Genomic DNA, 20,290 nt, shown 5'->3' on the forward strand with positions numbered 1-20,290 from the left:
AGATTGCAAATAATTGTGGTTTTTAAAAAATATACATATCTTTTCAAATTTCCCCACCTGTCAGTGTGAGTTCATGTTAAAACAACAGGCTACTTGGTTTGATCTGGATGTTGTGGAGCTGTTTCAACGTGTCACTTTGGCCAAATTAAACACATGCTGATTTTGCACTAAAATGTTTGTAATTGTAGTTGATTAAGTTTATAGAAAGTAAATAAGGGCTTGTAGAAAATCCCCGTGTATCTGGTAGTAATTATCAGCATGTGTCAGACCTTAAATCTCTAAAGCAATATTTTTGATGCTGTGCTAGAATCATGATACCAACCGAGTTTAACAAAAGAAAGCACTGGCAAGTTTGTTTGCTAGCCCCCAAATTCTGTAGATTATTTTGGGGGGGGATTTTCAGGGAAGATTTACTGGCACCGATACAGAAATGATGATAAATGCAGTTGACAGTCCAGCCTCAGACATCACAGCATTCGGATGGGAACAGAGTTAGGCTGGGGCGAGCTGCAGCCCCCCTTGGTGGGTAAACTCTGCACACTGCCGCCATTCAGTTGGCCCGGCTCACAGGATAAAGTTAGGATTGTTTGTCAGTGGGTTGCAATGCCAAGAATCCTCAGCGCTGTGTGCAAGTGTCTCTCACACTTCTGCCTCCCCCAGCAGCAGTTTCCATCTGCCGTGACACCCAGTGCCCCCTGATCTTTAAAGTCAAGTCAAGTTTCAGATTCAAACTTTTTTGGTTGCTAACACTTAATATCCCTTACCACCCCTCCCTGCTCCAAGCAGAGAGAGGCCAGTCTATTCTTTGCTCCCGTCTTTTTCAGGATGCTCCATCTGCACGCCATGACATCACTTCCTTCCCATAAACAGCCAGGCATGTCTGATGATTCACACCTTTTGTCAGTCTGAATATAACACCTGCTCCATGTGTGGTTAAATAAGTGCAAAGCACAGTGAAATGCATCCTGGCTTTGTGTAAAGGTTGTGCAAAAAGTAAAAAAAATTGGAAAATATAAAATATTATTATTAGTAAAGCAAAACTAATTTTGCAAAACTAAATATTTAAAGTACCAAGTAAAAATCGTCTGATCCGTATTCCTTCTTTTCATTCTTTTATATCATAATTAAATGTTTGAAATCATTAAAATAAATTAAATAAAAAATATCAGAACAGATATGAAATGCAGTTTTCGAATTATATTTTCATGTGTTGGATGGGGAGGGGGAGGACCCGTTGAAACCAACCAGATCATGAAAACCAGGGTGTTCATGAGACAGATATGACACTGTCATAAATATGACACAGCACCCGATAAGAACATGAAGAAGTTTTCATTAATGTTTATAACTGCTGTCATGAAGTATAATTGGTAATGTTGTCTTTGGAGGCAATGAGATCAGAGTCCTTATCTGTCTTCCACAGAGATGAAACATTTAGCTGCGTTTACCTTCTTCTCTCTGACTATATATTTTGATCATGATCAGAATCAGTTTTTATTGTAAAGTGAATTGACATTACATTTATTGCGAATTGATTCTATCCAAATAAACTGAATTTAATTTAAAGTAGTTGAACAACGGTCCTGGTACAGTCCTTGAGTGACCATACAATTCTAGGTATACAGAGAACAGCAGCAGACTAACCACACATCTTTGTGGAGCTCCAGTATTGACAGTGCTACTGTTTTAGGTATAGCCCCAATCCAATACTTTCGTGCTACATAAGAATATTATTTAAGTTGCTCATTTTTTCTGAAACCTTTAATTACCCCAAGAAGGCTGCTGTGCTCCAACTCTTCAGAAGCTTATTCTCATGTTTGAATTTGTGATGAACTTGTAGACATTCCTCAACGCTTCACCCCAGCAACACACACACACACACACACACGCGCAAAACACATTTGGGTAAAGCCTTGCTGTCAGCCTGCTCCAATCACCCTCAGTCTTTAGAGCAGACATGTGTTTCCGCTCTGCACCCTCAGGATGATGTCACATCCACAGTCATGTGCTCCCAGAGTCCTGCTTAATTTAAAACATCATCGCATCCTGACTCAGGCGAGCGTGATCAGGATCACAGGGAGTGTTCAAAGTTTGACTTGGACCAGCTTAACCAATCACATATCTTGGATGAGTGGAACTTTTTACTCTTTTGGATGATTTGATATTTTTCCTGGTCAGAGAGAAATGTTAAAGGCAAACCAGGGCAGATTCTGTTGTGGCTAAAATCTAAAGTGTCTAAATTACTGTTCAGATTTCACACAACCGCAGAAAACTTCATATTCATGAAAGTCTAAATTAAACATCTCAGACTTCTCAGACTGCTATTGCTGGCTATAATTTCCATTTCTGTCATCTGGATGAGGCAGTTTTTTCAGAAACCACAGCGAGCCATCATTAAACACTGCTGCTCCCAAGACTGGAGGTGTATCGTCTCTCCTGGTTGTACAAGAAAGAAAATAAAAACTGCTGGATTCATAACAGATTGAAGCAATTCTCAGAAATTCTTTGATTTCTTTCCATTATTATGTCACCAGAAAAAAAAACACATCTTATTGGATTTTAATTGGTTATGACTGAGTAGCCAAGCCACAAGAGAAGCAGGTGTGTGGGCAATAGTCAAATAAAACTTCTTTAACTAATTATTTAAGCGGATTTGCAGAAATCACACCCTAAAATACAAAAAAAAAAAAACACACAGTGAAACATATGGCTTATTGTAGTGTTTAAAGGTCTGCAGAGGCTGTTGTGGTCAATCATAGCTACATTTGCTTTCCTTCTAGGCTATTTACAGTTTTACTAAATTCTTTCATATTCATAAAATTGAATGTGACAAACCTAAATGTCCCGTGCTGTTTTAACAGTTTCTGGTGTTTATAGCAAGGCTCAAAAGAGCTTTTTACAATAAATATAAGACGGCTGAGTCACAGGGAGGACAGTTATACAAATACGTGTTTTAGCCTTGTTACTCTGTGGCTGACATCAACCAGCATTTCAGGGATTGAAATATTTATGCACAACATTGGTAGGAAAATCCAGAACAAAGACAAAAATTAAAGGACAAAGTCTCACTTTGTCCTGAAGAGTAGCAGAAGTCTTAACCTTTTCTTTTTTAAAAGTCCTCTTCAGCTGAAGGTTTTCATCATTAACACTGTTTGGTCTGATGAGTAAAGACGAGGGAAAGCCTTGAAATAAATTCTGCTTTTATTGCATCAATTCACTTCAAGCTGAAGTGGAAAAAACAATATATCTTTTATCTGGGTACATTTATTAAGCTGGCAACTAAATTTGTACATTGTTATTGATATTGAAGCAGTTTTCAATCATATCAAATAACATTTTTGTTGCTGTTTGCACAGTTTTTCTTGTAATGTTTTTGTAGTTTTTACATTTTTACATTTTTTTACATTTTGCAAATTTCTTGAATTGAATTGTAGTATGTCACTTTTAATAATTGCACAGTATTTTCGGTAACACTTTATTTCAAAGGGTGTTCATGAGACAGATATGACACTGTCATAAATATGACATAGCACCCGATAAGAACATGAAGAAGTCTTCCTTAATGTTTATAACTGCTGTCATGAAGTATAATTAGGTAAATAATGACAATTTCAATGCAAAGTTGCTTGAAAAGTTGCATTAAAAGTCAATTTAAACTGCCAACTTTGCATTAAAGCGTCAATATTCACCAGTCATAAACATTCATAAAGACTCCTTCATGTTCTTAACGGGTGTTATGTCATGTTTGATAGTGTCATGTCAGTCTTATGCACACCCCATCAAATAAAGTGTTACATATTTTCTTATGCTGTAAATTTGCCATTACTGTACATTTATCATTAGTTTTGTTTTTATATTTTTATTTTTGTGACATGTCTGTCACTTTGCTACTGGTACGCCAGGATCTCCCCACTGAGGGACAATACAGGTTATTGTCTATTAAGAGGATAATCTTATCCTCATTTGATCAAAGCTCAAGGGTCAGCGGTATCTAGTAAACCTTCATAAACCAACATCTGGTTGGCATGTAAACAGCATCTAATCACTGTTTAGGAGACTGCCTGAGTCCAAGATCTCTTTCTTTGTTGTTGTTGATTAGTGGTGTGAATTCCTTCCCATCTCATTGTTCATGGTGGCAAGATACATTTAGATCTTCACTAAGTTTTGTTTGTTGAAATTCCAGTTTTTGAATTGCTTTAACTTACTGTCTTATTTGTACATATGAGTGGCTTATATGTACTTAAGAGAACTATGTTCTCTTGTCTTCCCTATCTAAAAGAGTGGCTAAATAAAATAAGCATCTGCGTTATGTCATACAAATTTATACCCCATGGATCATCAGCTACATTTATTTTAGAGGAATTTAGTCCCCGAGACAAAACTAATGATTACAAAGTGTGGTATTTTTCCCTTGAAAGAATAAACCTACTCAATTTTAGGGTTTATTTTTCTGCATTTTCATATTCAGGAATTTTACATATCTGTATCAGGTGTGCCGTATTGGCATTTAGTTGCTTTAGACTTGAATATGGGAGGATCTTCTTTTTTGTTTTCTCAAGCATCAAAGTGCATATTAAAACATCATTAGCAACAGCTTTGCCTCACAATTGACTCAAATTCCTAAAAGGATGATTTAATGACTGCCAGCAAGCACTCCAAAGGTGGTGGCTGTACATTATTAAAAGGCTTATCCACACACCTGTGAAAAGGGGCTTTCCAGCCCTTTTTCCAACTTAATCTGACCCTGCGTGCAACAGAGTATCACAAAAATAAAAGAATTTCACAGTCGTACATTCGAAGGCTTACTGTACTTTACTTTGGCACTGGGACGGTTCATCTAGGGCACTGATGCTGTGACCAGGACCAATACCCTGCATTTAACAGATTTAGTCTGGGATCTGGCTATGCATATATATAGCCTTCAATAACACCGCATTTTCAATTCTGCCTTTCAACATCAGTATGGTGGATTCAGCACGATCAAAGTCTGAATGTGTGTGTGAGAGGAGGGGATGTCACATATGGAAAAACATGCTGTTCTTTGCTCTCAGATTTCAGAATAGATGTAATTATTGGTCAAAATATGAGCAGCGCAACCGTGCAGCGATCTAAATTCTGCCGACGAGATGTGTCACTCCCAGTTTGTCTGTCTTAAAAAAACTTCTTCTTATTTTGACTAAGACAAAATGACAGGGATATAGGTAGTCTCGGTCAAGCAAACAGGGCCGGGTTACCAGTGGTAACATGGATTGAGAACAAGCCAGCCTTTGTTAAAAAGGTTTGCTATCACAGAGGAGAGAGAAGCCATTGTGCTTTAGAAAAGCCTCCTTATAGTTCATGTCCTCAGATTGTAATGGATCCTCAGCTCCAGTTTAACAAACGCAACTCACTCCGCATATCGGTCGATGGTTTTCAATGGGCCGGGTTAGTGGAAATGAACCAACTTGTTGCCACTACGACAAACAGGAACCCATTCATCAGGACGGTACAGAACAAACAAATAAAGATGGAATTATACAAGTCTCTGGTTTAAAGTCGAGACTTCTCACATTTAATGAAAAGAGGCATTTATTAAGGTCAAATGACAAGTAGGCGTGGATCAGAATGAGATTCCCACAGCATGAAAAATACTATGGGAACACTATGGTTACCTGATAATTAAGAAAAAAAACCCATTAAAAATATATAAATGCAAGAATAAATCAAAAAAAAGTTTTTGCTAAAGATGTAGAAAAAAGAAGTTATACTTTTTTCTCCTCTGATGTTTATATAGAGTAAAATTAGGATGTCAAGATGATATTAGCTAAATTGCAGGCAAGTATGTTGCTCTTTCAGATAGTTTTACCTTCAAAACTTAACTTTCTTGGCAACTCAGATTAGCCAGACCAGGAGGCTAAAGCTAACAGCAAATCAAAAAGAGGGGCAAGACAAAGCAGGCTTCTTCCATCCTAAAACAACTTTATTCTCAAAACATCACAGTGGCTAATTCAATACCTATTTAATGCACAATTAAACCACAAATACCTTTGGACAGAGTTTTTGCTTATGCAGAAGTTGATGGCTATTTGCACAAGAAAGCGGATGTTTGAGGCAGTGTGCTGCCAATTATCTTCCTGACTGTAATGATCTGAGAGGAGAACAAGTGAAAAAATAGCTGTCTAAAAGAACCTCGATGCGAAGTGAAAATAGAAAATAAAATCAATGCAATGACATAAAGTACTAAACCAGGACTCTTTAGCCTTTGGCTCTGAAATTGCATATGGCTCTTCATAACCTTTGTCCAAAGTGATCTTGAGCTAAGTCTTGTATTTAAAGGTGAAAAGAAGAGATGCTAGCTTTTTTATATTTTTATCTGTGTTTTAATGCTGTATCTAAAGTTTCACAACAGCATGACACTAATGATTTCAGAAATCTTTTCCTTTTTCTTGGCTAAGACACAAATTACATAATTTATTTTTCTTATTTATAATTATGGTACATGTCATTCGAGAAAATGGTTTTATTTTCTTGAATAAAGCTTTATTTTAACCTCAGTACAATTAAATGTTAGTTGATCAGAGAGAGAACAACAGTGGCTCTTTAGATAGCATAAGTTGGTGACCTTTGGTTTAAGTTGGCACAATGATCTTGCATTTTACTTCCCATTACTTCTATGCCAGGCAATAGTTTAAAGACTAAAAGATGCTGCTCACATGAACTACTTGTCAGTTTTGAGACTCCTGTGTTTTGAGGAGGTAAAAGTCGAATTTGGTTTTGGTTTCTCTCAGACTAGCTGGTAACTTCATTCTTCAGGACCAATTAATGAGGACTTATGATATTTATTTACTAGTTATCTGTTGGAGATAATAACTCCCTTTTAACAAAACCCTGCTTCAAAAATACTGAATTATCTCTTTATTAAGAGTGATTTGTGGAGTTATTTTAACCTCCATGTTATGACTTGATGTGTTTCACAAACTCTTTTTCTTTAAAGTAAAGGAAAAGCATAGAGATCCTCTTTCAGCCAGCAGAGCGGCAACAGGTGGGGGAGGGACTGTGTGCAGTTAAAAAAAAACTTTCACTTCAGCAGTTTTTCTCTGACATGTCCACAAAGGGACTTTAAACAATGGGATAACTACAAGAAAACGATTTTGTGTGTGTGTGTGTGTGTGTGTGTGTGTGTGTGTGTGTGTGTGTAAAAAACCTTGGTATGCCTTAATATATGTAAGGTGACTTCATTGAGAATGGTGAAGTAACTCAGATGACAAACTGTAAACTAATTACGACCATAAACCCACCAAACATAAAATGACCACAATGCAAAAAAGAATTTGGGTTTTCCTTTTTTTTATTCTCACAAAAATTAATGCTTATGTTTCTGAAAAGAGACAGAATCTAGAAAACACTGAATTCACAGTTGTCACTTTACAAATGTTTTCAAACATTTTGTGGTTCTTTTTAGGCACTAGGAATTAAAGCATCGCTTAATTCAGAACAAAAAAATACATCTTTGGTCCAGTAAGTAATTGCTTTTTTTCTTTCTTTCTTTTTTTCAAAAATGTAAGAAAATAACATCAGCATCAATGTTTTATTCCATCAAAACACGTATTTCTGAAACATATAAAGACTTGTTTTCTTTGTATATTTAAATATGATATTAAAGCTACATCTCAGAAATGACCAGCAATCTTACAGATGTTTTTGCATCTGAAAAAACAAAAACAGACAAAAGAAAAAAACGTGAGGAGAAATTATTTGTCAGCTCAATCAGACATCCAGCAGTACAGGATTGTTTGAATCAAGTCACATTTGGCAAACCAAGATTTCGTTTCCCTGTTCCTTTGACGCGGTGATGATGGAGACAAAGGGGCTCAGCTACAGGGCAGCCATGTCTGATACGAATTACTGCAGTGCGTGATCTGCGGCGCTTGCACATGTGCAATGTAATAATTGCTGAAGTTGATGTCCTGCACGTAAGGTGCCGGCTGGTAGTAACACGTGACGTTTGTCACAGTCGGGATGGCATTCTGTTCGGCGAGGACCTTCAGCGCCAGCATGGAGATGAGGCTGAGCGTCTGACGCCGCTCGTGGCTCATTAGACACACTGTGCTCTCGTTCACAACGTGGTGCAGAGTCATCAGGCACTCGTAGCGTTTGTGCTCCATGCCGGCGAAGTGGTTCTGCAGGTAGGCCTCCAGCTTCCTCTGCTGCTCGCCTATGTCGGGAAAGTCAATAAAAAAGCGGGAGCACATGTAGCGCTGCATCTGCTTCATGTCTGCTTCGGAGGAGGGCGTGAAGCCCCTCACCAGCAGGTGGCAGTACTTCAGCAAGCCACCGCCCCTGATTTCCTCGGGGCTTCGCGTCGCTATGGTCCTCTGACACAGATGGTCCATAGCTTCCTGGAAGTCGCCGTACACGCTCTCCCCGATCACGGTGGGGTGAAAGCTCTCCGACATGGGGGTCTCCGAGCACCGGTCAAACAGAAGCAGAGAGTCCAGACAAATCTGGAAGGAGTCCACGCTGAATTCAAACTGCCGCCTCAAAGAGTCCACAAACTTAAGCTCCACGTTCTTGCCCGTGTTGTTGGACAGCGAGATAAGGCTCCAGCGGTCCGTGTCGTTGCAGACTTTTACCAGTTTTTGCACATAAACCTCCTTGAGGGTCAACGCCGTGATGCGCTCTTTAGAGACCCCGACCGGTAAGAAGTCCAACAGGCAGTCCAGGACGACGTCTTTCACCAGCCGGAAGGCCTGGTCATCCTTTAGCGACACCCCGAAGATCAGGTCGAGGTCCTTGTAGCCAAGGCCGTTTTCCTGATGGAGCACGTGGCTGGCCGCTGAGCCGTTCAACCTGACGTCCTTCACACACACTCCTCTCTCCTCGAGCCTCGCTCGCACCACCTGGACAAAAACAACACACGATCAGTGACCTTTACCAAATATATCATTCATTTAAAAAAAAAAACATTACTTAAAGAAAACAAAGCATTTAGGCCATGTGAGATGTGCTTTGTTTAAGCTGCAGGACAGTGAGAGAGAGCAAGACTTTCATCAGATAACAGGAAGGCTAAACGGAGTACAGTACAGTTGCGCTGTTTCATTCTGTTTCACCTTTAACCTCTGACTTATGGAAGATGGTGAAAATGTTGGCAGCTTTTTTGAAAATCTCAGAGTTAAAGGAAGAAGCTGAATTCTCTATAAATACACCCGAAGACGTCTGTTTTTGTAGCGGTTGATACACTAATCCTTAATATAATGCTGAATTCTGTAACTGTTCTTTGGTCTTTTTATTAAGAGGAAAACCATCTCACAGATGTATTTGACTTAATATCAAGAATTAATGATTACTCAAAAAGAGCTAAAAAAAAAACAATGTTCTTATCTTCTTTTTGAAGAGAAACTAGAATCAGGTAAAATTGTTTTTGGCTGGCTGAAGATTCAGAAGAATCGATAATCTGAAATTGTCCACAAAGTTCTGATTAGTGCATCTCTGGAGGAACATAAATTAAACTAGGACTGCGCCGTTAACATAATAATTGTATTCAGTCACATTTAGAAACATAAATGAGGCATTTATTAATTTCTTCAGGAAACACTAATCATTTCAGTTTTTTTAGTTTAGAATCATTAAATCAACATTATCTTTATTATCAGAGGAGAACTAATTACTAACACAAGACTGTCATGCCAACCTCAAAACAGTTTTTCAGTTTATTGAAATGTAAACCACAACTCTACCGAGATAAAGTGCATTCTTGCAGCTGGCTTATGATGTAAAAGATAGAAATGGCAATAAAGTCAATACATCTTATCAAAATTATATAGCGGCATAATACAGAGGCTCTCTCCCGATGACATCACGATCCCTCTGCTCTGGAAGATGGTCAACAATTTATGAGACTTCAGTATCAGATACGGTCATATTTCTGGAGAATCATCAATCAATTGGCTGCAGATATTAACCAGGAAACTATATCTTGACTGTCTTAGTTTGGCAGGCCTAATGCTGTAAAAGCAGATTTTTACCCTCTCGTGTTAATTAAATCTATCAAAACTAGCAACTTACACTATTTTTGGTCTATGGATTCATCACAAGTTTTGCTTTAAAATTTATTTTAAAAATGTATTAAACTCAAAGTGAATTAGAGATGGATTCATAACTACAAATTATCTCCAGAATCCTTTTTCTGTTGCATTCAAAAAAAAGAAAAGAAAAACTTTTTGGAATCAGCAGGTCCAAAGAAAACCAGAAATCGTCATCAGCCAGCCAGGAGCAGCTTGATCGGTGAATCTCTATTGGCCAAAACCTGAAGGAATATCAAGTGAAACTCCACTACAGTTGTTTAGCAAGCATCTCATAAGACTTGTTTAAGTAACCTCTCAGCAACCTAAAGGAAATCAATAGATTGGGAAGGCAAGATCAATACCCCTGCTCACAAAAGTCCACCTCATTACCCTCAACCTCAGTCTGAATCAAACTGAAGTGCTGCAAAAAAACACAACAACGTAGGGATGGAAAGTCTCCAGGGCTACATCCACCCGGGTCAAACTGCCTTATCAAAGTCACACAGATAAGATTTATAATCCTAACCTGCCACCAAAAGGGAGCATCGGGACACGCTCTGGTCATCCTGCAGTTTGTTCTGAGCAGAAGCAACTGAGAGTCAACCAACATCGCTGCTTTAAAAACAGCAATAAGGATGCATTCAGATTATGGGCTTAAACTGCAATAAGCTAGTTTAGGTTTCAAATTAAAAGGCATCAGCTTCCGTTCTGCGTCGGTAGGAGGGATCAGAGGTTTATCTTGTTGCTTGTACTAACACCCCATGCATCACTGACTGGACATGTCGGACTGCGGTTCTGCTGGGCAAACAACTGCTGCAAAACCATGAAGAAATAAACACCTGCAGCACAAATTAGCTACTGCACGCTCACACGCAATCCTCAATCCCCCACTGCACTGGCCTGTCAGATTAACGTGTGTTAACGCTCTCTCCCATGGTGATCAGATGACATGATAGTTCTATTTTTACATACTGGGTCAGCCTAGAGACAAACACTTTTTAAAGAAGGGGCAACCCCACTGGTGGTATAAGGAGTAAGACAAAAATTGCGACAGCAGCAATTTGTCAGTGAGATGCTTACAGTCTTTCAGCCATAAAGCAGAAGGAACTGGGTCCAAACTCCAGTCAGAGGCAATGAAAAAGTGTTTTCTTTTTCTCTTTTTCAGCGCTTCAAGCTCTAATCGCGTCCAAGAGATCCTGCAGTTAGCAACTCACCTCTCAGAGATGCTTGGATGCAGATATGTGATTAACCCCCCAAAGAAGTTCAAGTAGAGGTATTAACCTCGTGGCTAAAATTTAGAAAACTCCGGGGCTCAAGCTCTCTAGTTCAAAAAAAAAAAGAAAAACGTGTGAAAGTGAAGTGGATTTGTGTTGCAAAACCTGAGACGTCCAGTGAATGGAATCGGTCAGTCTATTCTTTGGTCGATTCTAACAAGCGGGAGCCAAGTCATATAATTGGAAAAAAATTATATATTTTTTTCTTACTTATCAAGTGTTCAAAAAGTAAGAAATTCTATATTTTTTGTCATTAAACATATTGATCAATTGTTTGTGAGCGTATTAAAAAAATCAGATCGAGATGAAGAACTTTTGTTTTGATAGATGGGAACATAATTTTCTGTTGGATTCAATTACAAATTAAGTATTTTGTTATGATATTTAGTTCTCATAGGATAAAAAAAATGAACACTACTAATAATAATATAATAATAATAATAATATTTAATCCCCAACCTAATATGATATGGATCAAATCATATTAGGTTGATATGCTGTTTGAACTCATTTTCCACTCTTTTGTTCAATCGGGTGACGCCATGAGTGCAGAATTTATTGATGCTCTCATTATACCAATTTTTATATAAGAATGCAGAAATATACATGTATTTTTGTGAGGCTCTAGGCCTGAGGCATCTTGAGTGTATTGGTTTTCGACCCCAGGATAATGAACAACTTAATGACATGTTGCAGAGATAATTCAGCCATTTCAGATATGTTGGAAAAGGGACACATCTAAAATGTGGAAGACAAGGGCTCTTGTTTTACAAGTCAGAGATAAACTTCTGAGTTTAGCAGGGATTGGAATGGGTCAATTCTGCCTTTGAACAATAATCAACAGGTGAAATACTGAAAAACAAAACTTGTCTCGACTTGAATATATGCCTGCTAATGATCAGAAACACGTGCTGTGAAGCATGAATGACTGAAAATTTACCAGACAAAATAAACTTGGAAAAAGAAAACAAAAGGTCAGAAACTGTATTTAGAAAAAAAAAGTCTAAAATAGGGAGAAAATGCAGATTTATGATGGTGAAGTTGATATTATAGCAGTGCCACTGCAGTGGGACAAAGGTCCATGCATCCATTCATGTCGTTCCCTGTTATGTCAGAGGAACTGGAGCAGCACATCATCATGACTGATAAAACTCACACCGAAACCAGTCATCAGCGTTCAGTCTCCGTTTAAATTAATCTATGCAGCAGACGGTAGATTCGAGAAAGAAAGAAGAAAAAAAAAACTAAATTATACAGGGATTTCACAAATCCAGAGCAAACACAGGAGTCCCCACACTTGGAAATCAAACCCCCCATTTAAGCCTCCCCGCGTTCTTCAATGGACCATTCATCTTTCCACAACCACAGGCACGGACCTCTGGGCTTCACAAAGTTCTTGGGCTCATCTTGAATATATCAGAGTCCAAAATGAGATGGAAAAATGAAGGGGGGGGACGGTATCCTGTAACAACCACCCGTTCATTTTGAAATTCTAGCTCTGCAGTTTCTTTTCCAGCTAAACGCAAACCTAAGTATCAGGGGAGGCGAAACAGGATCTGACCACACTGTTCTAAATCATATAGGCCAAACAAATGACACTTACAGAGAGAATATGTAAATACTGGCTACATCAATTTAATACATTTATTGAGGATTTTACTCATTCTCATGGAATAAAGTTAATTAATTTCTATTAAATTAAATTAACTTAAATTGAGAATGATATTGAGATGAAAAAGAGTAAAAGAGAGAAAGAGAAAATTAAGTTCTGGGTGTGTCTAAGAGTGATAAAAGACCACCAGGGGTCGTTGAGGACTTTCAAAGGGAATAACTAAGTTACAATAAATTATTCATTTACATTTGAAGCTCCAGCCAAATATATTGAGTTTGCAGGCTTAATAATAGATTATATGTTGGGGTTTTTTTAGTGGGCTAAATTAGTTGTTTGTAAACTTAACTAAACACATCTTCACATTGCCTGTGTTAGAAATTTAAAAAAAAATGTAAAAAGAGAGTTGGGAGTGTCGGATTACCATACCTGGACGATCTGACGGGGTTGCACGGACAGAGTGGGGAAGTTTCCTCGGCCGTGGATGGGGACAGCCTCCCCAAGGATCGAGTCCAAACGCTGCACCTGATCCCACGACAACACACAGAACCTCCGAGTCTGATCCAAAGCTCCAGACATTTCAGTCCCAATTTTTTCCCCCCCGACTTAAATGAAAAACAAACAAAAACAAAAAAAATGGGTGGAAAATAAAAATAAAAAATAAAAATAAACAATTAACAACCAGAGAATCTTCTTCCAAAATCACCGAGATCACCGCGTATTCCTCTCGGGGTCAGCGGCTGGAACAGGTCTGGCTCAAAACTGGAGGCGGTGGGGAGAAAGAAAGTTTTAGGGTTGACAGAGATCAGCAGCTTCCTTCTGCCCTGTGTGCCGCTGAAATCCGGTCAGTGTGCAAAGCGCCGATTCATAAGGAAGGTCCTGGAGGCTTAGAGAGCCTCCTTTATTAGCATGGGCCGCAGTGATTGGCTGCTGCGTTTGGTCATTGATTATGGACGTCCTGCATGCAGGGAACACCCTCCATCTGACGCTCGGTGGCAGCTTTCTGCTCCTCCTCCTCTGCTATGCAGCAGTTGCATCCTGGCACAGTTTTCCCCTGCGATCATCAGGAATCCCGAGGAACATTACCTCGGGCTCAGACTACAGCTGAGCCCGAGTCTGACTGAGTCTGTTAAAAAAAAAAGAAGTAAGAACTGGGAAAAGACTGCAGCTGCTCGGAGCAGAGGCAGTCCAAAGTTATTTGAGACCCTGAGCAAGTTCTAAGAGGGACTGGGGGGCTTTCATACACTCCATGATGAAACATTTGAAAAGAACTTGCTTTATGGCTAATTAGTGACTCAAATTCATTATTTAATTTGTATACCGAGTGAAGCGTGAACGGTTAATAATTTACTTGCTGTAGACAGGTTTGTGTTGTTTCTCCTTCTTTCTGCATCTCAAGTACAATGAAAGAAAATAACATTTTAAAGTTTGTTTAAATTATTGCCAGAATGTGAAGCCTAATGAGCAACAGCTTACAAAACCCTGGAGAAAAAAAACCAAAAACAATGTCGCTTAGTAAAAAATGTATTAAAAAAATAAAGATGGATTTTATTTTAAGATTAATTCAGATGTGATAACCCCAGATGTTTGGGCTGTCAAGCAATAGGACTTTTTATGTTGAATGATATGGAAATCCAACAGAATCAGAATCACAATAAAATCTGTGATTATATATATATTTTTACTTCTCTACTCATGAACAGTTACAGTATGCATGAAATGCTCTTAAAACTCAAACACAAGCAGCTGACATTGTTATTTTGGCCTTAAGCTGTGCCTCTGTTAACAGAACATTCAACTTTGAAGTCATTTGCGAGTATGATGTACGACCGCTGCTGTCGTGGGAGAATTGACGTCAGGATGGGACCTAATGCAGCCACAAATCTAATGATGTCTCATGCCGACCCTGCGGCAAATACAAACTCTACTTCTGATTATGATAAGGGCTGGCCAGAAGCCACGTTAAAGAGATCATTTGGGATTTTTGGAAACTTAGAAGCAGTTTGTATATTTTTAAATCCAGATCAAGTTGGTCGAAGATGCTGAAGAAAACAGTGAATAAGAGAAGTTCCAAAGCAAGCATCTACTGTCTTGAAAGTGCTTGAAAAGTCGAGTCGTTTATAGAGATGCTGTTATATTTTGTATAGGACGGTCATTTACGGAGAAGCCAAAAATGATTAACAAAAGAACTGGAGGATTTGAGTTTCCCACGCAAATAATTATCAGCTTTTGTTTGAATAACTGCTTAATGAATGGTTCAAGGTTTAATAAAACACTGTTAAGTTTTTGAGATTGGTCTTACCTAACTTTGGTACAGTTACTTTTAGCTTCATTTTTTCATGCCAAATAGTCTGAATGGATCTGGATTTTACTCCACACTGAAAGGATCAGGCAGTTTTTACATTAAGATACGTCCTAAACTCAGATTTGTGTCCAACTAAAATCCACAGAATGAGCCGAAGAGCGCTGCTGGCGAGAGGCTTGTTTGCGTTTCCCTCCTTCACCCATTTATTAAAAGAGAAAAGTAATGGATGAATGAATACGTTCTTACTGTCTTTTTTGTTTCAATGTTCTTTCTTATTTGTCATGAGGCTCAGCGTACATCTCGTTTGGGGAGATTTGCATGTTTTTATTGTCATTTGAGTATTTTAGTTCATTAATATTTTTCATATTTTATCCTTTTCATGACTTTTTTTTGTGACATTAGAGCGATGGTAGATGGAAAAGAGGGCAGAGAAAATCAACACATGAAGAGTTAATGGACCAGGCCCAAAATTGAAGCTGTGGTGAGAGCTGACAGACTCAGAACATGATGCGTCCTTGATTAAGCTCACTTTAAACCTTCTTGTAGCCAGTTTATCTCATTGGCTGTATGGCACATAGCAGATGAAAAACGTCTTCAGATGTTCTGTTTATAGCATGTTGGTTAAAATCCACCTGAAGCCTAAAACTGACTCCACCAAACACGTGGAAATCAGTCGTCGCAATTTTTTTTTAAGTCGATAACCCGCGGGGGAGTATTTGTCCTGTAAAAATGTGCTGTTAGCTTAACAGGTACAGTAGAAACCTGTGACCTTTTAGACTTTGCTGTGTCCATTCATCAAACCAAACTTCAGCACAAACGCTTGCTAATTTTATTTGCTCGGTGTTGCTTGCAATCAGATAACCTCTCGTTGCCCTCTCGGTTTTCTCCTCTCTGCTCCTTATCTGTGCGGCAGGTTGCATTTTATTTGTTTTGGTGCCCTTACAAAGACACTCCTGGAGTGAAAACAGACCATTTGTGAGCTTTCCTCCCAGGAACTGTAAGTGCGGCACCGGTTTGAGGCGGACTGTCTGCACGTTTCTTGAGTGTCCAGAGTCTCTGGTCTTCTATGACTGGACTGCGGTCGGACCTGCCTTTGTCTTTATACCTCATCTCATCTTAAACGGAGCCTATTATGGGCTTTAATACTCTAAATGTCTCATAATGATGGACCTGACACAATCATAGACATTACTCACAATAGCAGACATTACTCCCTCAGTGATGAGATGGGCCTTTGGATTGTTTCTGTTTATTCCAGCAAACAGCAGAGGTGGGGAATTTCCCCTTTTTAAGGTAATAATTAAAAATGCCCCCCCCCCTTCAGCTCATCATACATTTCCACACTGCATGTTTACACACCCGTAAAATGTTTACAACAGACCAAAGTTCATCCCATGTTGTTTCAGCAATGCAGCCATTAAGCAGACACAAGCACATGCGCCAGTTCAAGTCATTATCTTCTCTCCAAAACACAAGGGTATAAGCATATGTGTGTGTGTGTGTGTGTGTGTGTGTGTGTGTGTGTGTGCTTTTTTTCTTATGTGTTTCATGCATGTTTCAGCTTGTGTCCAGAGCTGGAGGCTAACAGCTTCTCGCAAACCTCCGAGGAGTCAGGTGGTGATCAGGCTTTGGCTTTTTGGTCTCCACAGCAGACCACTTGAAGCACTGTGATGTCAACACTGTGCTGTTTCTGTGGCAACAACATCCACGTCTGTTGAAGAGCCAGAAAGCGGCGTCTCCAGCCAAAGGTCCTGCCGTGTACACATGGGATACATCATGCGTCATGCGACTATAAATAACCACCCTTGCGGTACTGGTGCATTCTGGGAGAAGAGCCGTCTCTTACCTGAACAGGGATGAGAAAAGTTTTTTAAAAGCGTTGGTGGTGGGGGTGGTGCCGATAAATGTTAGCCCCTTTGACATTCTCACGTTCCCTCACAGCTTCATGTAAGATGGAGCGCTGCTGATGTAGAGGCAAGATGTTTATTCAATTGGCAAAAACCAAAAGAACAATGGTTCATGTTCATATTTTAGAGTTTAAAGTGACGTACTGTTGAAACGCTATGAGCATTTCGTCTATAACTCTCTTGGCACGTTCATTTAATGTAAATCCAGATTAAAAGCTGAAGCTGACAGCTAGTCTCCAATTGGCCATGACCAAAGTGGATTTCTATTATTGTGAAACAACTCTAGTGTCAAATACATCACAACTCTGTTTTACAAAACTTTTCATTCATAATCACAATTTCACTGGATGGTTATTTACACAGGAAAGGGAGGTTAGGAGCCAGTGTTCCCCCTGGGATCTACCCAAACTGAGAAAGGAACATGCATAACATTTCTGATCAGACTAAGTGTCAAATAGGAAAATAAGGCAGCATAGAAAATTAGACACATTGGTCTAAATAAAAACTTGTTGATTTTTACACAACATTGCATTTATTTTGCTCATTTGTCTTCTGTGTTTGCAGTCATAAGACTTTCTCAGAAAAAGATTATTGGTGGAGCGCCGACTACTGCTTCGATTTCCTGTATAAATAGTTATTGACCTCTGAGGCAAAAACTACCACATGACGATGGTTTAAAGGTTAAGAAAACAGTCATTCATTACCTGCTGGGATGTTTTTGAGTTGTTTAAAGAAGGTTTGGATTAGCTGCTAGCTTTAGTGCCCAGAAAGGCCAAATCTAGATTTTTGCTAAATGAAAACCCCATGGCAGTAATCTGCTTGTTGTTGTAATCTGATTGGTTTTTAAAAATCCTAATCTTCAAAAAACTATATTATCATAAAGAAATACTCAATTTTGTGAGTTTTCTTTATTTTTGACTAAGGTTTTGTCACAAAATGTAACCTTATTTTGGTATTGTAAAAGCCTGTTTGGGCGCTCAGGAGGCAGGAGTTTGTCCCGTAATCAGTGGGCTGCCGGCTCAAAGCCTTATTCAGCTCATCTCAGTTTCTGTGTCCTTGAGCAAGGCACTTCACTCACCTTGCCTGCTCTGGCTACAGTGTAGCATACCACCATCAGCGCGTGAATGTGCGCATGAATGGGTGAATGACTCCCCCCTTCGAAGTCCTCTAGATAAAACACTAGTACAGGTCATTTACCATTTGGATCTGGGGGCCTTTTTGTCCTCAGTCTCTGTGACCAATTAATCTCAGAAATGGACGACTTGAAACCTTGGAACAAAACCTCATCTTTGAAATCCTGAACTATCCTTTATCGCCCCCAAGTTCCTCCATTTAAGCAGGTACTGCAATCTGCTGGATGCTCTGTTTATCCCTCAGGTTGACATCCTGGCAGAATTAGAATAACTAAGACTGTGAGCCTTGTAGGTGCGGTGAGGAAGCCCGTATTTAAACACACCTTCAATAAACTGTACATTAGACCAACTTTCTTACCGGAGATGCCCGTGAGCAAACAAATTGAAGACGTCAGTCTCTGGTAAATAGTATTAAATTACCTTAGTAAACCGGTGTTGTTCCTCCTAGTTAGTTAAAAAGTAAAACAGCAGACATTAGTGTTGCATTTTTCTGCTCTTGAGCAGCGAGAGGAAGTGCAGCAGTGCAGCAGAGCAGTCTTCTGTCAGCCGCACAGACACGAGCAGACGTCACAGCAGGTTGTAAAAGCGTGGCTGGAAACTGACATTGACAAACAATGAGTGCTTAGGTGTCACCGTGATGAATTGTGATACCACTCCGTTTGTCACACTGGATGAGTTGTGGAGGTAATTTTCTTACCCGTCTGTCAACTTTCCTGCAATTACAGTGAATTATTCCCCCAAGAAGACTTCTTTTTTTCCCCCTCCCTCGTATTTTGGCACCAACGGACGTGTTACTGAAGGCAACTGAGTGTTTGCTTTAGATATAGTGCATCATGTGAAGCTTTTGAACAGCTGAAATACAAATGTAGCAGCTGGCATTTACTGATTCGAGTTGATCCGAATCTCTATTGTTTTCAACTCTGACTGCCCAACATGGCAGACGCAGGCCGAGGGGAGCCTTCAGGCTGGACATCATGGATTCTACCAGAGAATAAGAGTGCGATAAGAGTCCGTTTACTTTGCCAGATTGCTCCATATGACAAATCTACAGGACTTGAGGGCCAAGATTACGCAAGCAGTCGTGCTGCTGACGTCAGACTCCAGTCTCTTCCTGCTTGATTTATTACAGGAGTGCTTTGGAGCACAGATAAGGGAGATGCTGAAAAACATAAAAACACCAAAATATGGCACAGACTCAAGTGGTATCATTGCGTAGAAGCGCCACAACCTGTGTGAACGCCTGCAATGGTACCATCAAATAAGATTTACGTAATGAATTGAGCTAAAAGCTGGCAAATTTGGTGGTTGGCAATTGCTGAAGTAGATTAAAGAAAACAACTGCTGTTGCCTGGTTATTGAGATAATAACCCTGATGCCAGTATCTTAACTGATGAAACCTGGAGTTATAAATACAGTGGCTTGCAAAAGTACACTTTATCACATTACAACCACAAACTGCCTCTTATTTTATTGGGATCTTATGTAATATATCAGCCAGCAGTAACCAGTTAAATGCAAAGTGGAAGTGAAGGGATGCAAGGTTCGCAAAAAATAAAATAAATAAATAAAACTGGACTGTAACTTTTTATCAGCGTCATCTATTCTACTGCTACTAAATAAAATCCTATTCAAGCAGCTGCCTTCAGAAGTAAATCACCCAGCTAAACTCCACCTGTCCTGTATGAGCCAGGCCCACATTTGACAACATTAGTAAACAAACAGCAGCATAAAAACCAAAGAAGAGACAAGAGGTGAAAAAAAACCAAAAAACTGAAAAGGTTGTCAACCAAAGCTGACAGTCTGGAGGAGACGAAAGAATTTCTAGCTCAGATGGGACAAATACTTTTGACTCGTTCCATAAATCCTGCCTTTATGAATGACTGGCAAAACGAAAGCCATGGGAGGAAGAAAATTACAAGAAGTCCAGTTACCCTAAAAACACCATCCCCACCGCCATCATGATGCGGTGAGGCTTTAATTCACCACGTGTTGGGAACCTTTTCTGACGTGTCAGGAAGG

General features: G+C 39.3%; 1 protein-coding gene and 1 long non-coding RNA gene across 2 annotated transcripts; both read right to left on the reverse strand.

The window, feature by feature from the left end:
- Window positions 1-7,309: 7,309 nt before the first annotated feature.
- On the reverse strand, window positions 7,310-13,883 carry tent5ba (terminal nucleotidyltransferase 5ba). Its single transcript, XM_028013528.1, has 2 exons — window positions 13,356-13,883; window positions 7,310-8,879 (listed from the first exon to the last, which is right to left on the reverse strand). Exons 1-2 carry the CDS (start codon window positions 13,503-13,505, stop codon window positions 7,851-7,853), a joined length of 1,179 nt encoding a protein of 392 aa, XP_027869329.1. The 5' UTR covers window positions 13,506-13,883; the 3' UTR covers window positions 7,310-7,850.
- Window positions 13,884-16,557: 2,674 nt separating this feature from the next.
- LOC114142118 (uncharacterized) lies at window positions 16,558-18,847 on the reverse strand. The gene is made up of 3 exons (XR_003594965.1): window positions 18,692-18,847; window positions 17,078-17,191; window positions 16,558-16,982 (listed from the first exon to the last, which is right to left on the reverse strand). It is a non-coding gene; the product is annotated as an uncharacterized LOC114142118 (long non-coding RNA).
- Between the last annotated feature and the right edge of the window lie 1,443 nt (window positions 18,848-20,290).

Source organism: Xiphophorus couchianus, chromosome 3, assembly GCF_001444195.1.
Source record: "Xiphophorus couchianus chromosome 3, X_couchianus-1.0, whole genome shotgun sequence".
In the NCBI taxonomy this organism is placed as follows: Eukaryota; Metazoa; Chordata; class Actinopteri; order Cyprinodontiformes; family Poeciliidae; genus Xiphophorus; species Xiphophorus couchianus.

Excerpts from the sequence above, each read along its gene's own strand:
- tent5ba (XM_028013528.1), bottom strand. The coding sequence starts at position 13,505 with ATGTCTGGAGCTTTGGATCAGACTCGGAGGTTCTGTGTGTTGTCGTGG. Across the intron at positions 8,880-13,355 it reads AACCCCGTCAGATCGTCCAG|GTGGTGCGAGCGAGGCTCGA; the intron begins GTATGGTAATCC and ends GTTTTTGTCCAG.